This window comes from Miniopterus schreibersii, assembly GCF_964146895.1.
Source record: "Miniopterus schreibersii genome assembly, chromosome: 9".
In the NCBI taxonomy this organism is placed as follows: Eukaryota; Metazoa; Chordata; class Mammalia; order Chiroptera; family Miniopteridae; genus Miniopterus; species Miniopterus schreibersii.
Genome location: NC_138118.1, coordinates 40,223,859 through 40,237,971, shown reverse-complemented (window position 1 = coordinate 40,237,971; position 14,113 = coordinate 40,223,859). Strand labels below are relative to the sequence as shown.

The 14,113-nt window shown below is 37.9% G+C and overlaps 2 protein-coding genes across 4 annotated transcripts in view; both read right to left on the bottom strand.

Moving 5' to 3' along the window:
- The window catches only part of LOC308561935 (amphiphysin), a 240,406-nt gene that overhangs the window by 35,971 nt on the left and 190,322 nt on the right, over positions 1 to 14,113 (bottom strand). For all 3 annotated transcript variants that reach the window (XM_081147581.1, XM_081147583.1, XM_081147582.1), the window contains 3 exons: positions 9,626 to 9,649; positions 7,689 to 7,712; positions 4,883 to 4,915 (listed from right to left, as the gene is read on the bottom strand). In XM_081147581.1, the coding sequence (XP_081003707.1) occupies positions 4,883 to 4,915; positions 7,689 to 7,712; positions 9,626 to 9,649 (81 nt within the window). The remainder of the gene's footprint in view (positions 1 to 4,882; positions 4,916 to 7,688; positions 7,713 to 9,625; positions 9,650 to 14,113) is intronic.
- LOC308561936 (uncharacterized protein) lies at positions 5,510 to 7,507 on the bottom strand. Its single transcript, XM_081147584.1, has one exon. It carries the CDS (start codon positions 7,375 to 7,377, stop codon positions 6,805 to 6,807), a length of 573 nt encoding a protein of 190 aa, XP_081003710.1. The 5' UTR covers positions 7,378 to 7,507; the 3' UTR covers positions 5,510 to 6,804.

Below are 14,113 nucleotides of genomic sequence, written 5' to 3'. Positions count from 1 at the left end.
CAAACATTCAAAGAAGAATTAACACCTATTCTATTCAAACTATTCCAGAAAATTCAAGATGAGGGAAAACTCCCAAACTCTTTTTATGAGGCCAGCATCATCCTAATCCCAAAACCAGATAAAGACACTACAAAGGAAGAAAATTACAGGCCAATATCCCTGATGAACATAGATGCTAAAATCCTCACTAAAATACTAACAAACCGGATCCAGCAATACTTTAAAAAGATCATACATCATCACCAAGTGGGATTTATTCCAGGGATGCAAGGCTGGTACAACATCCGCAAATCAATAAATGTGATACATCACATAAACAAAATGAAGGACAAAAATCATATGATCATATCAATAGACGAAGAAAAAGCATTTGACAAAATCCAGCACCCAATTCTGATAAAAACTCTCAGCAAAGTGGGAATAGAGGGATCATATCTCAACATAATAAAGGCCATATATGACAGACCTACAGCCAACATCATACTCAATGGGCAAAAACTAAAACCATTTCCATTAAAAACAGGAACAAGACAGGGATGTCCACTTTCACCACTCTTATTCAACATAGTACTGGAAGTCCTCGCCATAGCCATCAGACAGGAAGAAAACATAAAAGGTATCCAAATTGGAAAGGAAGAAGTAAAACTGTCATTATTTGCCGATGACATGATACTGTACATAGAAAACCCTAAAGACTCCATCAAAGTACTACTAGATTTGATAAATGAATTTGGCAAGGTAGCTGGATACAAAATCAACATCTGGAAATCAATGGCATTCTTATACACCAACAATGAACTTTCAGAGAGAGAAACTAAAAAAGCAATACCATTTACCATTGCAACTAAAAAAATAAGATACGTAGGAATAAACTTAACCAAGGATGTAAAAGACCTGTACTCAGAAAACTACGTGACACTGAAAAAAGAAATAGAGGAAGATTTAAACAAGTGGAAGAAGATACCATGCTCATGGATTGGAAGAATTAATATCATAAAAATGTCTATACTACCCAAAGCAATTTATAAATTTAATGCAATTCCTATGAAAATACCAACAGCATATTTCACAGACCTAGGACAAACATTTTGAAAATTTATATGGAACCAAAAAAGACCCCGAATAGCTGCAGCCATCTTGAGAAAAAAGAACAGAGTGGGAGGGATCACATTACCAGCTTCAAACTGTATTACAAAGCCACTGTAATCAAAACGGCCTGGTATGGTACAACAACAGGCATATTGCTCAATGGAACAGAATAGAGACACCAGAAATAGACCCATGCCATTATGGTCAGTTAATATTTGACAAAGGAGGCAAGAGTATCCAATGGAGTAAAGACAGTCTCTTCAATAAGTGGTGCTGGGAAAATTGGACAGATACATGCAAAAGAATGAAACTAGACCACCAACTTTCACCTTACACAAAAATAAACTCAAAATGGATAAAAGACTTAAATGTAAGTCACGAAACCATAAAAATCCTGGAAGAAAACGTAGGCAGTAAAGTCACAGACATCTCACATAGTGGACTTTTCACTGATACATCTCCTAGGGCAAGAGCAACAAAGGAAAAAATAAACATATGGGACTACATCAAACTAAAAAGCTTCTGCACAGCAAAAGAAAACAGCCTCAAAATACAAAGGAACCCCATGGTCTGGGAAAACATATTTGCCAAGGATGAATCTCATAAGGGGCTAATTTCCAAAGTGTACAAAGAACTCATAGCACTCAGCAAGAGGAAGATAAACAACTCAATTAAGAAATGGGCAAAAGACTTAAATAGACACTTCTCGAAAGAGGACATACGGATGGCCAAGAGACACATGAGAAAATGCTGGATGTGGCTAATCATCAGAGAGATGCAAATTAAAACCACAATGAGGTATCACTTCACACCTGTAAGAATGGCTGCCATCAAAAAATCAACAAACGACAGGTGCTGCGAGGGTGTGGAGAAAGCGGAACCCTAGTACACTGCTGGTGGGAATGCAGACTGGTGCAACCACTATGGAAAACAGTATGGAGGTTCCTCAAAAAATTAGAAATGGAGCTGCTGTTTGACCCAGTGATTCCACTCCTAGGAATGTATCCTAAGAATCCTGAAACATTCATCAGAAAGGATATATGAACCCCTATGTTCATAGCAGCACAGTTTACGATAGCTAAAATCTGGAAACAGCCCAAGTGCCCATCAGTAGATGAGTAGATTAAAAATCTGTGGGACATTTACACCATGGAATACTACGCAGCTGTAAAGAAGAAGAATCTCGTACCCTTTGGGACAGTATGGATGGACCTGGAGAATATTATGCTAAGTGAAATAAGCCAGGCAGCGAAAGAAAAATATCACATGATCTCGCTTATAGGTGGAGTCTAAAGAACTTTATAAACTGATGAGCAGAATAGATTCAATGACATGCAAGCATAGATGAGACTGATAAATGTCAGAGGAATGGAGGAGGGTGGGTGGGTGGAGGGGGAGAGAGTAACCAAAGAATTTATATGCATATATGCACAACCCAAGGACACCGACAATGGTGGGGAGAGGGACTGGGGAGGGGGAAGGAATGGGGGAGAACGGGTCATTGGGGAGAAAAGGGAGATCTGTAATATTTAAAAGAAAAAGAAAATTTTTTAAAAAATCATTAAAAGCCAACACATGAGAAAGAGAGGTGTTATAGGATGAGAGAACAAAGAAAACAAAAAAGAAAATCATAAGTGAAATTTAGAAAAAAATTCCCCTAAACTAAAAGACATCCATTTTTAGACTAAAGGGCCTAGGATAATGTATGACAAACCATAGTGCATCACTATAAAATTTCAGAAGCACTAGGGGAAATGAAAATTTTACAAACTTCCAGGGAGAAAGAGAATGGGAGGGGTGCATAAAGGACAAAGAGAGAGAGCGAGAAAACAAGTTTCTCACAAAAAATCAAGAATCAAAATGACAGTTTCTCAGAAGCAACACCAGGAGGTAAAATTGAGTGGAAAAATGGCTTCAAAATTCTAAGGGAAACAACTTACAACTTATAATATCCAAAGTAAGAGTCCATTATGTATATAAAGATATTTTCAGATGTATAATATCAGAGACATATACCTCATGCAGACATTTCTCAGAAAGCCACTGGAGGATATGCTTTAATTTGTGGAGGAGAATGTATTTTAATCTATGGGATTAAACCATAAATGAGGAAGATTTATGTCCAGAAAAGAACAGATTGACATAAGAGAGAGGTGAGGGTAATCCTGAGGACAGACCTAATGGGAGAGCCTGTGGTACCAGCTGTGTGGTAGCCAGAGTCCCCAGTTTAGATTGAAGCAGTCCAGAAAAACAAATTCTTTATGAAGATGAAATTGATTGAATACTTAGTGTTTTCTAACAAAATGAGGGGAGATTTATATAACTATAGAGTACGGGTTTCAATTAGTGATAAGTACCTAGAAAACTAAGCAAACCAACCACTAACAAAGACACAGGACCCTACAATCATTTCCTCAAAGAAAAAAAATGTTGGTATAATGAAAATGAAAAATTCATGACCTGGGCACTAAGTGCATTTATATCATTTTTATAATATTAGCACATATTGTCTGGATGGCTATGGCAGAACTATATCAGGAGGGCATGAAACGGGAGAGGGTGAACTGTGGAGGCAGGAGGATGAAAGTGTTTTAAGTCCTCACTTTCCAGAGAGGTAAGTCAATAGATAATGCTTTAGAAATAAAAAAGAAGCATTATAAGAAACTCATGCACCCATATGGCGGGGGGGTGGGAGAGCAGAGAATCTGTTAAAAAAATGTGAAACTATTTACCTCTGAGAAACAGAAAATGGAAGGGGAATATGAGGATCAGAATTTTTAAAATAAAAAACCCTTATAAAATTTCACATGCTTTAAATTATGTGCAGTTACAACTGATAAAAATTTTAAAAATGAGAGATGAACAATAATTATGACGAACTTTCATGAGTTTTATGCAGATGGAAGAGATGCACTATCATCTCTCTTTGTGTTTGTCTGTAGCTGTATTTGGGTGTGGGCATGTGAGTGGGTTTTACCTTTTTATAGGTAACATGGGAGAAAATAATCAAACTTTAAAATCAAGACATTCTAAATATTAAAATTTGAAATTGTCATGTCTACTATTCTGAGACAAAGCATTAATCACAGACAAGCTTCTGTTTGAAGTCTCCCTTCAAAAGGGGGACTCCCACGAGCTCGATAGCCATGTGGTATGCCTTTTATGTGGGCTACAGCTGTCCATCTGTTTGGGACATATATAGTGAATGGGACCGTCCATCTAGTGGTTCCTCTTCTTCAGATTTGCAAGGAAAGTACTACCTTAGAGAGCCAAGCTATGATTTCTGATCTTCCACTGGCTCCTTTCTGGAGAACAACTGAAGAGGATGGTTCTGTGTACTATATCTTACATGAATCTTTGCAAAAAGGCTCCTAAAACGTATCATATTTTCTAAAGACCATTTTCATTATAAAACAATTTTTAGTTCAAAACAATCCTATCTCGTTTTTCCAAACAACTGAATCTAGTGAATCTCTCAGATCAGGGCAACTCCTAGTTTTCAGTACAGGAATCAGTAGAAGGCAGAAGCCCGCAGTATAGCTAATAATATTAACAATAGCTAACTAAAGTCATGGAGGACTCAGTATGTGCTAGGCTGCTGAACATATCTCATTTAATAGTCACAATAACCTTACAATGTTGATAATACTACTGTTTCCATTACTGAATTTGTAAGTAGTGGAGTTTTGTGCTGACACAATCATTATACCTTACCGGGGACACAGAGGTCTTTATTTTAAAAATTTGCATCATTCTCAACGGATGTATTTTGCCAGCAAGCCGATTTTCTTACCTGAGTGAATCCATTAAATGAACCATCTGAAGCCTAAACAGAAATGAAAATCAGAGCACATTATTTTTCATCAATTTTGTAGGATCAGTGAATGCCCATTAAGTAAAGACCACCATAAATTTTAAAATAATACAAGCAGTGAAAGTGCTTAGGAAATGTAAAAAGGTTGTACTGTATTATTTCAAATAGGCTGACAAAAAAAAAAAAAGAAAGATTATTTTTACAGTCACTCCTGGTATGTGGTTCAATGCTAACCAAACCCACTTTCTTAATAATGAGAAGATGATTCCAGAGAAAAGCCATGAGGCTTAAATAGCTCTTTTTCTCAGGCTATTGACAGAATCTAAAAGAAGCTAGAAGAATATCTAGTATTTTTCTAATGTATCATTTTGTCAGATTTTTTTATGACACCTATTATGAGATTCTACAGTTTTAGTAGGCCTGGATAGAACATTTCATGTGTTCTTATTGGGGTAACCACTTAGAAATAGTAAACTGGTATGTTCTACATATGTTTAATACTTGAACAGTAAAAATAAAAGTAGAAAAAATAAAGAGTAAATGAATAGTAAAATAGGCTTTCATTAATTCCAACAATCATTCTGCTTTTTTTTTTTTTTTGGTCAACCTATTTGTGTTTGGTTTACACAGATTTCAAGAGGTAAGAGGTGCATAAATGACAATCTGTCAAGGAGATGAGGCAGGCCTCAGAGGAGGTAGTGATAGATAATGAAAGGGGTGGGAAACATTAGGAAAAACAGAACCTACAGAAGTCTTTGTCTAGTCTACACTACATACTGGGTAAGTACCTCTTCGTTATCAGCCTCTATTTGTTGGTACAACAATCCATATCTCTGATTAGCAACTTCATCTTCAGATAAATCTGAGTTGTTGGTGCCATTGTCTTGGGGACTAGCCGAACTCTGGGTGTTAACATTCTGGGAGGTTCCCAAAACCAAAGGTCTAACTGTCTCTTGGCTTTGTTCCCAGCAGCTATCAATGGCATGTTCCTCACATACATCTGCCAGGAAGTCCACCTCCAGCCCTTTCTTGCTCTCAACTGTATCTAAATGTTCCCAGAAATTATCTATGTCTCCCATATCACTGATAAACCAATAGTTAATAAAATCAAGACGACTGGCAAATCTACTTGCTTGGCCATCTGGTATACCAGAGAATTCCAATATGTCCATATTATTCATTGCTGAACCCAAACCTGGCTGCAAGATTTGACCTGGATCTGTTCCCCAAGAGTCTGTTTTTGTAATTCTTGGCAAGTTAATGGTATGACTACAGTTCTCAGCCACTGTATTTTCAGACCCCTCTATTAATGAAATCTTCTGCCTTACACAAATACCAGTCTCTTCCGTTTGCATTAGTCTCCAGAGCATAATTAAGATCTGTCTAGACTGAGCTACCACTTCATGTTTCATTGATCAAAAACAGCCTGGTTTTCATCCCTGTCACATCCAGGCGCATGTAACACAGGCTCACATTGAATCTCTTAAGCATTTGTACTCATCTGTGCTGAATGATATATTATATCATTGTTAGAAAGGTCTATTAAATTTTTCTTTATATCTTTTCTAGATAAACCCCATCCCTCAGGGCTGGCGTCTTCAATATTAGGTACAGAGTCAGTCTGGAGAGGCAGATTCAAAATATCTGTGTGATGGCCAGGTTTAGCTCCACAGCCCTCTGTAATTTTACAATTATTTATTATTGTAAATAAATAATCTCCTCATCTAGCACTTTGTCAATAAATTCATTTGCCATGTCTTTTTCTGATATATTAAGTTTCACAAAATTATTTTCATTGGTCTTTACCATTTCCTTACACCTAACTCTTAGATCTTTCCTAGTTTCCTCTTCACTGATTTTTAAGGTCTCCTGGTCTTGCTTTCCTAGTGTCTTAAGAAGATCTACCACCTGTTTCCTGTGCTTTCACATGCTTTCTCTTCAAATTCCTCTGTACCTTCTAGTGTCTTAGTATCAATAGCCCCAGTATCTACCTTTCCACATGTCTCCACACCTGCCCACACAGAGTCTTCTATCTTCTGTTTTTCTTCCTCTTCTTCTGATTTTTTAACATCTTCTTGACTTTTTTTGACCAGGACACCAGTTTCCATGGCTGGCATCTCCAAGTCAGATAAGTCATAAGGCTGCTCCGTCTCCATACAAGCAGCAATGGCAAATTCAGCCTCAGGCACAGGCTTTGGGGGCAGTTGTCCATTTCCACATGGAGGGGCTGGCCCTGGGACATGCTCACCCTGTTCGACTACAGTGTGCCAGTCAGCAGAAGGAAACATCCTGGTGGATAATCCCATGTCTTGCTCTGCTTCAGAGAGACATGCAGAGTCTTCCTGAGACCCAGTGTGGGTAGTTTTCTGGCTGACACTCTCTGCACTAGCATCAGGGCCCCAAATAAATGCACCTAGATCAATCTGAGATCTTTGAATTTCTTCAGCCAACCCATTGTCTGGAGTTTCCTCCATGATCCAGTTACACAGGGAAAGACTTTCTGAAGAGTCAGACTTTAGAGTATGCAGAACAGCAAAGGGAAAAAACAAAACAAAAACAAGATGAAACAAATCATGGTAGGAGTTGACGAGAAACACTAAGTTCTTCCATAGGGTAGCACCATTAAACAAAACTAGAGAGTATTAAAGTAAATAAGTGGCTTAAGGTTAAATCTGTGAGTAGCAATGCCATGAGGGGGGGAAAAAGCTAATTTTAGATAATATACCATGTATATAATGCATATTAAATACAAAAAAAATCCAGAATTTTCTGGACATTTACCTACCGGCTGTACCAAATCAGTGCTTGTCTGTATAAGTAAAAAAAATAATAATAAAAGTCAGAGAGAAAAAAATTTGCTCACATATTAAAATCCATGCTTTCCAGAGTCAATATTCTGCTAAAGGTTGTGGTTTTCACTGGTCTGAGACTAAATTTTACAACTTATTTTGTGATAGGAATGAGTTCTGTCCTAATACTGTTAAGATTATACAACTGAAACATAAAGAAAGCCTCTGACATTTCCTAGTATCAACAACAATGTTTTATGGCTATTACATGACTGTTGCTGTAGCCGACTCTGAAATGCAAAGTGGCAAATGAAATAAATAACCAAGCACGAGAACACAAGAATAGCATCTGGCACTAGCAGTCATAAAATTACCCAGTACCATCTGCTCTGACACAATATCAAAGTAAAATCTTCCCCAACCAGCCTGCACTTGGTTCTGCCTTTGAGGTGGTTTTTGGATGGAGGATGATCTGATACTAACCACTCTGACTACCTGGAGGATTCTCCTCAGGTTCTCCCCACATCTTAGGACCTTTGTCTGGACACACAAAGAAACAACACTGGGGAGCTGAGAGGATCAAGAAATGGAGTAATTATAACCAGGGAGCTATTGTTTTGCAATCTTGTCACTCTTACCATTCCTAGCAGGTTTGTCCTCTAAAATAGTCAATGTTCCTTATAGATGATACTTTCACCCTCATCATATCCTTTTCAGCCAGAGAAAGAAAACTGTGGTATAGCTCCAACTAAAGATATGAAATATTGGAATAACAAAAAACAGCATTTTCCTCTTACTCTCCTAGAAAATTAACACAAAGTTGAAGCTAGAATTCAAATGTCCTAAACACCAATCCATGTATCCCTTTTTGAGAATATACAAGTCAAACTTTTTTTAGCTCTTGTCTTAAGAGTTTTCCATGATGCTTCAAGAATCTTATGTAGTAGAATATAACCCTGCAACTGTGGCAGGGAAGGGGACAGTCATGTTTTGTTTTAAGAGGAGAAAGTAGCAATGCCACTTTGGAAGACCACAGGCTCATGGATAGCTAGATCTTCCAACTTTCCTATTGCTGTATCACTAAAAAAAGAGAACATGAATCTTAAGTTGAGTTCTTAAGACCAAATGACGACCAGGGTTGTTCTAAGACAGGGTGGAAAAAGGCTCTATCCCAAGGGATGTGAGGCTCTATACAGGTGTAGTCAATCTTCTAATTTCATACCACAGATGCTGTCACCACAAAGCTCTGTTTGTGTCTTTTTCCCAACTCTGAATTCTGGAGGCATTCATCCTTGCAGTTCTCCCTTTTATTGATACACACCAGACACGGCTAAACATTCTACAAATAGTATCTCACTTAATCCTCACATAACCCTCTGCAGTCAGTATCATTACCCTTATTTTACAGATGAGAGAACCTGAGGCTGAAAGACTTTTAGAAATTGCTCAAAGTCATGTTGCTATAAGAAGAAGAGTCTGGACTCCAATCCAGGGCTGTCTGGTTCTAAAGCTCAAATTCTTATTGATTAAGCTTCATTGAAAATAAAAATGAAAAAAAACTATTCCATGTGCAGAGTAGCCAAACCCTTACATTTTCCCATTTACACCTTTCTTGTATTCTATAAGCAACAATAAATGTGCATATTCTTCACTACAACACTTCTTCTAGCCACCAATAATCACAGGAAGAAGCGTAAAGGGACACATCAAATTCTTGTTCATCCAGGAGTCCAGCACACACTCTTTTCATCATTATTTCCAAATGCTGGTAATACTGGGAACCATGATGGAGCTGATGATTATTCCAGGAGACAACATTATTATTAAAAATGTTTGGGCTTCCTTTCCATTACAAATGAAATAAAACATAACAAAGTTTCTAAATTTCTAGGGACACAGATACATAAAAATATAGAGCTCTTAATACTCTTACCGTCCATAAATCCCAGGGCAATGTCTGAAAGCAAACAGACAGAAATACTGTTAGCATACAAATCCCAAGCATGTAAAAATTACTGAGATGATAAAAGTTACCGAAATAAAATAATAAACATTTTGAAACATTTAATACAGCACTGTTCAACAGAACTTTCTTTGGTGATAAAAATGCTCCCTATCTTTGCTGTACAATATGGTAGCACATGTGGCTATTGAGAACTTGAAATGTGCGAGTGTAACAGAACCAAATATTTTATTTTACACAATTTTATTTTATTTAAACTAAATAGCTAAATGTGGCTAGTGCTACCATATTGAACAGCACAGGTCTAATCAATGTGCCTTTTGCTATATAGTTAGGAAACAATATCTGAAACATGATGAATGGGTTTACTTTAATAAACACACATAATTATATGAAGTAAACATGGTGTCCAGATATCAGTTTGTCACGTCTTTGAGGAAATGTGCAGATCCTAATAATTGTTAATGCTATTTCCTCTCTTCCCCACACCAAATCGAAGAGGATGCACCCGTTTGATAGTGAATAAACCCCAGAAAAATAGTTCTTCAATATGTAGAATTAGATAACACACAGCTTAATTAATTGGTAATCATGAAAATTAGTAAGGTGTCCCCTAAGACATATAGATGAGTTATGCTTACTACTGGAATTTTAATTATAAAAATTACTGATCCTGGGGAATGAATCCATCTGGCTCAAAAATGACTTGCCCTGTGTACGGGGAAAGCGAGGGAGACCTCTTTTTCTTATGTCCTCTGTGATTGAGAATTACTGTTGAGCCACAGCCTTTTCTGCCCATGTCTTTGTGACTAGAACTAATCCATGTTTATGTACTTGTTTTGAATCACTAAATGCAAACAGCAAGTTAGAGAATCTGGCACTCCCATCTTAAGAATATGACAGTTTCCAGATGGGACTACAGATGTCTCATTTGGATTCTGCACTACAGAACATGGGCCCCGTGGTTCTCACTGAACCCACCCGCTTGGTCTGGGTCTGTCTACCTGCACCGCCCCACCCGCCCTGCATCTCTGTGCAACCTGGCTGGTCTCTGGATTAGCATCTACTTGCAGAATGACTAAGAGGGAGAGTAGAACAGCTCCACTGAAAACCACAGGCATTCGTACATGGGTTCATTTGCATTTAATATGCATTTTCTGATTATCCAGGTGGTTTATGTTTTCTTGTTTTATAGCCCTTTAAGAATCACTACATATCCCTGAATAATGCAGACAGCAGCAGTATTTTTTCCAAAGGATGGCAGCAATGTGAAATGTCATGTTTATCAAGCTCCAGGATCATGAAAGGATGTGTTAGCTTGTGTGTACACAGCAGAGATCACATGGTGAGGGGTTCTGCTAGCAGCAAGAATATCAATTTCAAACATGGGATCAGGTGATGGGTAAGGGAGATCACTTTGAGTGAAGGGGAAAGGCCAGCAAAATCAACCAGCTCGTCTCAGCCTAAGACTTCTTAGCAAAGGAGGAAAGATGTGATTAGAGCTGGACTGCAGGGCAACTCTGCAGAGCGGTGACTCAATTATGGCCACTAAGAAGCCAGAGCAGTATATCACCTGGCCCAAAAAAGAATAGTGGCACACACAACTTTCCTAGCTACGGTAATGCTTTTTCTTCAGAACCAAGACTTTTAAAGATTTAACCAAGGTAACTTTTAAAAAAAATTCGGAATAATCTTAGTCCTAAATCCACACATGGATTAATATAACCATGAATTGATATAAAAGAGGTTTCTCTCTTGATTCAAACTTGCATACAGAAATGCTGTGGGATCTCACCCTCTAATCACCAGAGCATCCACTGTAGGACTTTTCCTTCTGCCACTAAAGTAATGAACTTTGGAGAGTAAGGCAGAGGAAGTCCATAACTTCTGCTGGCTATATACACAACAAGAACTCTGAGAAGGAAATATTCTGAATGATATATACATCCATTTTCTGCTTTTCTTGGCCACGAAGGCAGAACCATCAAACTTACTGACAATTAATACGTTAGCACTTCCCAAAGTATGTTTTAGAGAACATACCAATGAATGTTAAGAAAGTTTCATCAAAGTTGATTTCTTGGTCAAACATATTTGGGAAATTCAAAGTTAAACAAATCTAAACAGGTTTTTCTTTTAATTACAGGATTTTTTTGAGCTTTTAATATTCTCATGCATATCATGAATCCCCTAAAAGGGAGTTAACAGAAATCTCTGAAACATTAAGAGACCAACTTTTTGCAAAATGCCTTTAAGGCCAATGTCTGATCTACTTACTTTCCTGATTTATTGACATCTCAGATATTTATTGTTCTTATATTACAACAGGAAGGCCCTTAGAAACCCAATCATCTGCAAAAGTCTGAACTAAAGAGAAGCTTTATTTATTGAGGTTCATACGGAGCAGTCTGTTCTCCAGCGGTTTACAGTAAGGTATTGAGAAAGCTTCAAGACCAGAAAGTTGAACTGGGTCTCAATTCCTGAGTTTTATAATAAACCATCATTAATTAATTTGAAGTATATTCTAGCATCTTTGGATTTGCTCAGATTGAAATGTGAGGCTTGGACCATATCACAAATACTAATATAAACAATTTCTGTTCAATCAAATTTTGAGTTAACTTCTTTTATGAATATAGACAATTGTAAACTAAATATATTACAGAGGAATCATCCACAGATCATTGTAGTACCCAACACCAGTATTCCTCTGATGGAGAATGCTATCATAATAACTACTGAAATGGGGACAATATTGAGAGTGAGGAAGTGATGAGCAAGGAAAGGTTTGGATAAGCAAGACCAACTCTGCATAAATACATAATCAAGGTGCTGTCAGAACAATGGCTGCATGAGATATCCCCTTGGTCTTTTCCTATGAAGTTTCAACAATTTGAACAGCAATAATGCAACAAAGGATTCCTGGCTCAATCCACAAACATGCTGAGAGATCTGCGCATTGAAACACCTAGAGGTGGGCAAGTGGGGAAAAATGGGGGAGGTAAGAAGGGAGAAGGGCTAAGATGATGCATGACACAGCCCTGTAGCCAGGAGCTCACAGCAGGGCTCAGCCAGGAGAGGGGAGGAATCCCTTTGTGGCTGGGGCTCCCTTCAGCTGGGAGGAGCAAGGAGATTTGGTGGGCATTACAGTAAGAGTGAGCAGCATGAGCTGCGGCTGAGCCCAGAAACCAGAGCCAGGACACAGCACAGAGGTGCGGCCATGGTTGTTGAGTGGCTGGAATTCCAGACAGAGAAACAAAGCCACAGAGCCCTGCTGCCCCTTAATTTCCCACAGCGCACCTCTCTTTGCCCTTGGTGTCAGGTTGTAGAGTACATTATCTGCAAATCTGAGAACTGGTACTACAGAATCACATTTTTTCCTTAGGAAAGAATGTACTCTGTGACAGGTTCCAGAGCTGAGGCACAAGGGAGACCCAACAGATGTCTGAGGCCACCATTACGGAAAGAGCAAAACAAAGAAACTGGACTGTTATCCCAGCCTACCCCACACTCACACATTACAGCTACACTGATGGCAGCCACACTGCAGGGATGCACTGGGATTTTACATAGCTAGAAAACTTGTGATTCAGCGTCTACTACTGGAAAAAAATATAAAGACCTCTTCTTATTAATCTGCTAAATAAGTGCCACTCATACATAGATTCCTAGACAGAGAAGGAATTCATCAAATACCATGAGTAATCAAGGTAGGGAGGCATCTCAGAAAGAAAATAAGTCTCCCAAAACATACTTAAAGACATGGAAATATGTTACATAAATGACAGAGAATTCAAGCTCACAGTTCTGAAAATACTCAACGAGACGCAAGAAAATACAGACAGCAATTTAGTGCACTCAGAAAACAAACCAACAAAGAAAACAAGTACTTTACCAAAGAGACTGAAACTTTAAAAAAGCACCAAACAGAAATTCTGCAGATGAAGATCTCAGTAAAAGAGATCAAGAATGAACTAGTGAGGACAGGAAATAGAGCTAACTGGATGGAGGAAAGAATTAGTGATGCTGAGAATAGAAATCTAGAAATGATGCAAGGGGAAGAAGACAGAGACTTGAGCATAAAAATATGAAAGAAGGTCACAAAACTACAAAAAAACACACCTGAGAACTATCTGAATCCATCAGAAAGAGTAATATAAGAATAATAGCTATACCAGAAGAAGAAGAGAAGGCGAACAGAATGGAGAACCTATTCAAACAAATAGTTGATGATAATTTCCCAAACTTATGAAAAGAGCTAGATCCTTGAATCCAAGAAGCAAACAGAATACCTGGTTACCTCAATTCAAAGAGGCCTTCTCCAAAACACATTGCATTAAAACTATCAAAAATTATTGACACACAAGGAATTCTCAAGACAGCTAGGGGAAAAAAGATAACCTATAAAGGAAAGTTCATTAGATTATCATCAAACTTCTCAGCAGAAACTCTATAAGC